Source organism: Electrophorus electricus, chromosome 22, assembly GCF_041902795.1.
Source record: "Electrophorus electricus isolate QZ-2024a chromosome 22, ASM4190279v1, whole genome shotgun sequence".
Lineage (NCBI taxonomy): Eukaryota > Metazoa > Chordata > Actinopteri > Gymnotiformes > Gymnotidae > Electrophorus > Electrophorus electricus.
In genome coordinates this window covers 3,140,097-3,145,000 of record NC_137518.1, presented here as the reverse complement: position 1 = coordinate 3,145,000, position 4,904 = coordinate 3,140,097, and the positions used below count along the sequence as shown (strand labels likewise).

Below are 4,904 nucleotides of genomic sequence, written 5' to 3'. Positions count from 1 at the left end.
AATGACATGTTCTTCTTTTTTTGCGTTTAGTTCCTGAAAATGTGTACCTCATTCCCACTGAGAACAAAGCTTAACTAGATCGCACGTCTCAGTGCTGTTCTGTTCCTCACGCCAGCTTCAGAGGCGATGGGGTGCGGAAGTCATGCTAGTCCTATATTTAAGCCTTTGTTTTGGTCTTTGGTTTTTGTAACATCAAATTAAACTGTTCAAATTATATGTTTACAATCTTTCTTTCTTTCTTTGCCATCACAGCGAAAGATAACAGAACGCAACTAATGTAGGCTATCCAGGAGAGAAACGGTTCCTCCCCGAGAATCCAGCAGCCACAATCTCAGGCCTCTGCCAATGGCATACTGCCTGGCACGCTTTCACGTCAGATGTTGAGGAGGAGCTGTGTGTAGCTCAATGAAAAAGTGCTGCATAATGAAGACAAAAAAAACCCCGCACATCTGCGGTCACTGTCAGGGGCCCGTCACCCGGTGCTGAATTCGTTCCCTCTGATTGACATTTATTCTGCCCAGTGCCAAATGCTCCTGAATTGGAATTTGGGAACAGCACCAGCTCATGCGGTGGCTGGGATTAAGCCACCGTGGGCAGGGCGCAGAGAGGCAGGAGCACTGTACACAGCGCGCGAGCTAAACGGAGGGAGGTCAGCATGTCTCGCTACAGTGGTCTTCCGCGTTGCAGTACAGTACCGAGACAGGGCTGACAGTGGGCTGGGCGCGTCGGAGCATCCCGTTCAGCTAAACCGGCGGAAGCGCGCTGCGAAGGGGACGCGCGTCCCGTGGAAACAGCAGTGCAGTCCAGAGGCCCCGTGGGGAGGGAGGATCGATCCAAAAACAAAGTTCACGTCCAACAGGATGAAACTGGGTCTAAGCAGAAGAATGCGCCCTACTCGTCCGAAAGCTTACGCAACATCCCTTAAAATATCCCGGATTAACACACACTCTGCTATAAATCCATTTAAGAGACTAACGCGGCGAGCGCACGGAAGAACCCGTCGGAAAGAGGAAGCCCAGCTGTGTTATCGTGATCGGCACGACTGTGTAAGAAAAGTGATGGGTTGAAGTGACATTAGCGGCACAGTACAGACTGGTTCATTGGCAGCACGCGCAATATTAATCTACAGTAGCAACATCTTTGCGAAATGGAGACGCACGAGTACACCAAGGTCCGACTCCGTTCAACCCCTCGCAACCGACCGGAGAAATAGTAGCCGGCCTGCTCCACGAGAAGTTCGGGGTTTACCGTAACGCAGAAAATACAGTACGCTAAAGACAGATGACATTTAGATCCCCGCCCACATCGATCGACATCAAGCCCCACAGTGCAGCGTAAAAGTGATGGGCGGCAAAGACTTTGGACCGGCTTTAGAAAAAATCCGATTCGACACAATTTCATGATGTAGACAAACCAGCACAAGACCGAATCCAAGGGACCAGTTTATCACAACTGGATCACCGGATTGTAGGGGGATAGCGACCACGATAGTCCTCCTTAGTGAATAAATACCGTTACATGAAATAACACCACATTTCACGAGAAATAATAACGGCATTTCATTTACAGGACTATAAGGTGTCCCAACAATGAGGGAACTGATATGAGCCGCACGCACGCTCTGATGTCTCATATCCTCAATTCTTACCCATTACGCAGTGAAATTGGCTACAAAGATAAAGGTTTATTTTCGAATATTAATATAATATGTCAGCACATTTACATTTGTTTGACACGGATGGTCCGATGGGATAAAACGCTAAACAGACCCGATCACAAGAATAATTCATACGAGCTGGCCACGCGATGATTTTTTGCACGAGTTCAGTTCAAACTCGAGCCAGCAGCTCCACCCGACACAGCAGGCGAGATTACAGGGATTTAACAGCAGCCTTTTCACTGACTTGACACTAGACTCTATCGGAATATCGACATTGCTAGTTGCAATTTATTATTATTATCATCATCATTATTGTTTAAGGCGGACAGAGCGCTCGCCACGGCGTGCGTAGCGCGCTTACCTACACTACTTTATCCTGTCCCACAGCGCGAGTCTAGTCTGCCCGTGCACTTTATGCTTACACTTCGCCCGTTACGACCGGCCACACGTGAGATGTGTCATTCAAAGTCAAACAGTCGCGGTCGATTGCTCGCAAAAGTAGGCGCTTACTTCTCCTGCGTGACGTTCTCTTTGATGGCACCCAGCGCGGAGAGCCTGCAGGAAGCCAGGTGTCGTTGGTGCTGGTCCTTCAAACCCGCGTTTTCGTGACACAGATCGGACACTTGCTGTTCCAGCTCCTCGATGCGGCTCCTTTGCCTCTCCAGCAAGCCCTGCTGTGTCTCGATGATTTTATTGAGCTCCTTTAGGAATTCCGCCGCCTTGCTGGGATTTTCGGTCGGGGCTTCCATCTCGACGTACGCGAAATACCCATCCATGGGCAATTCACGGAGCTTTGCTGCCGCCGGGGGGTGGAGGAGAGGGGCGGGGGTGGTGGTGGTGGTGGTGGTGTTAGGCTTGTGCGCCGTCAAAATCCAACTCCTCTCTCCACGCCATTGTTTATGTTTGGTGGCGATTGGTCGAGTGGAGAAGTTGGCTGGGCGCGCGTCCGCCGCGGCGCGCCGTCCACGGGCTCTGCACCGCAATAACGGAGCTCCGCAAACTGCTCTGGGGACGGGAGTGCACTTAACCCTTCAGTGGAAGGCCCGTTAACACGGGCCCCGTTAACTTCCAGAGGCGAGTCAACTGGCTTAAGCGCAGCGGACCGCGAGAGGCGCGCGAGAGGCCACGCCAATCGCCGGCGCGTGGGAAACGTGCCTCCATCCTCGCACGAGCAACAAGTGCGCGCTCGTGCACTGCCGGTGCCGTCCAGGATTTCCAAGCCACTCCCACACTGCGTTTCCGTGCAATTATGTGGGCTGGTCACGTGTTACCTTTTACTGTAACCCGCCAGTCCCTGCAGCGCAGTAACTATTTAATTGAGATTTTAAGTTCACCCGTGTAGTCTGTAAAACCAGTGAGTGATATATGTCTCGCATTAACTGTAGTCTTACGCACTGCTGAGCTTAATCAGACAAAAGGTTTATGCATTTACTAAGTATTTAGACACCCGAATTTTTATTATTTTTAATTAATTGGTTTTATATGTGCTATACAAATAATAAGCCAACATTACAAAAAATAAATAAGTATACTATAATTTAATATTAGAGTGAAATAAGGTGTGCTTTTTGTTTGTTTGTTTCTTTCTTTCTTTGTTTGTTTTTCCCCCAATTTCCCTCATTGGTGCAAATTCATTGGTCTCCTCCTAGTGGTTATCTTAGGAGATGGCATGAAGGGGTCATAAATAAATAGTCCAGATGTGCGTCTCGTCTCGATCGGTTTCCGTCCTCCTGAATGTGACGAGAGCTGATTAGCGTGACACCGTAATGAACTAAAACAGAACCCACCACACAACCAACACAAGTCCCGTGCCCCGTGAAAACCTCAGAGCGAGCTCAAGCCAGCACGCCCATGCCACACACACCCTCAGCGCTCGGGATCGAGATGTAGATGGAGTAGCTAAATACGGACTCCGAGTGCATAAAGTAAAGGCGCTGATCGCGGAACAGAGGAGTCACGGAGATGCTCTCGTGAGTGCAGGCGCTCCCAAGACTCCTTTCCGGTGCCCTCCAGGTCTGCGGCTTCACTCGCGCGCACTACGTAGCTAACGAGCGCGAAGCGAAAGACAACGTGCACAATTCACACTACGGCGCCTGTGATCTTAAAAACCTGAAAGCGCCGCCGCGCCGGGACCGCGGCGCATCTGACGAGGTCTGCCTCCTTTCAGCGCAAAGATATTTTTAGAAACCTCTGCATTCCATTTATTCGTCTCCCATTCTGACATTTTAACTCGGAAACACAGGACCAGAGCGTGGCTTTGTTCCGACGGCGCTGTGTAACAAAAAAAAAAAAGCGATTTTTCAATATAAGAAAATTCAGTCTGAAGCAGGTGAACATGCAGGAGGATTTTTACACACATTTCTAGTGGTGTATTTGCAGAGAAAGGGGTTCTTTTCCACTGGTTGCCCCCTGGTCCTGTGCTTGGTGCTACGGGCCTTTGTTCTTTCTAAGTCGGGGAGGTATTCAGCCTGCAAATCGTGGGGGTAGAATAACAGCCCCAGACATCGGACGTGCTCCGGTCAGTTTGCACGAGACACGGTTTGCCCATTCTTTTCAGCCTTTTCAGGCGCGCGGCTTTGTGCCGCAGCCCAGATCCAGCCGCACACTCCTGACTTGCACAAAGGGATTACATAAACCAAGTCGGGCCTCCTCAACACACCGTACCACAGATTTGTGTTAGAGGAACTTAAAGAGATCCGTCTATTAACGAGCTACAACGTCTCCCCGTATATGTGCAGAGAGAAAGAGAGACACTGTGAGAGAGACTCTTCTCTTTGATAATCTGCAGAAGAAAAGAAAAAGGCTGTTATTTGCTTTGATCCTTTCAGAACTGCTGAAAGACGTAAAAAATTGGCTCAAAATAATGTTTCGTTCTTTTTATACTCGTCCAGGAACATACTGTCAAATTTGTGGGTTGCAGAGAGAGGCTGTGTTTTCATCAATTTCTCTCTCTCTCTCTCTCTCTCTCTCACCATTCCACTCCATCTCTTCTGTCTCTGCCCCACGGCCCTCTCTGTGGTAAATCATTCTGTCACTGCACCAGCTGGAGTCATGACTGTTAGCTGTAATCCCTCGCTACTGTTTATGGTGACTACTATATATGTTTTATCATAACAAAAAGAAATTGAATGATTGCATTAGAGAAATGTAATGTTTGCATTAATCTTGCACATAAACCTTTGGCATAAGAACTAGAATATGGATCTGAAAACCGTACTGTCTAGCTGAAACCCAAAGCCATGGC

General features: G+C 49.0%; 1 protein-coding gene across 3 annotated transcripts in view; it reads right to left on the bottom strand.

The window, feature by feature from the left end:
* The window catches only part of iqsec1b (IQ motif and Sec7 domain ArfGEF 1b), a 118,070-nt gene extending 115,266 nt beyond the window's left edge, over positions 1 to 2,804 (bottom strand). For 2 of the 3 annotated variants that reach the window (XM_081705773.1, XM_081705774.1), the window contains exon 1: positions 2,171 to 2,804. In XM_081705773.1, the coding sequence (XP_081561899.1) occupies positions 2,171 to 2,436 (266 nt within the window). In that variant the 5' untranslated portion in view covers positions 2,437 to 2,804. The remainder of the gene's footprint in view (positions 1 to 2,170) is intronic. The other variant, XM_035520345.2, reaches the window with a different exon arrangement.
* Between the last annotated feature and the right edge of the window lie 2,100 nt (positions 2,805 to 4,904).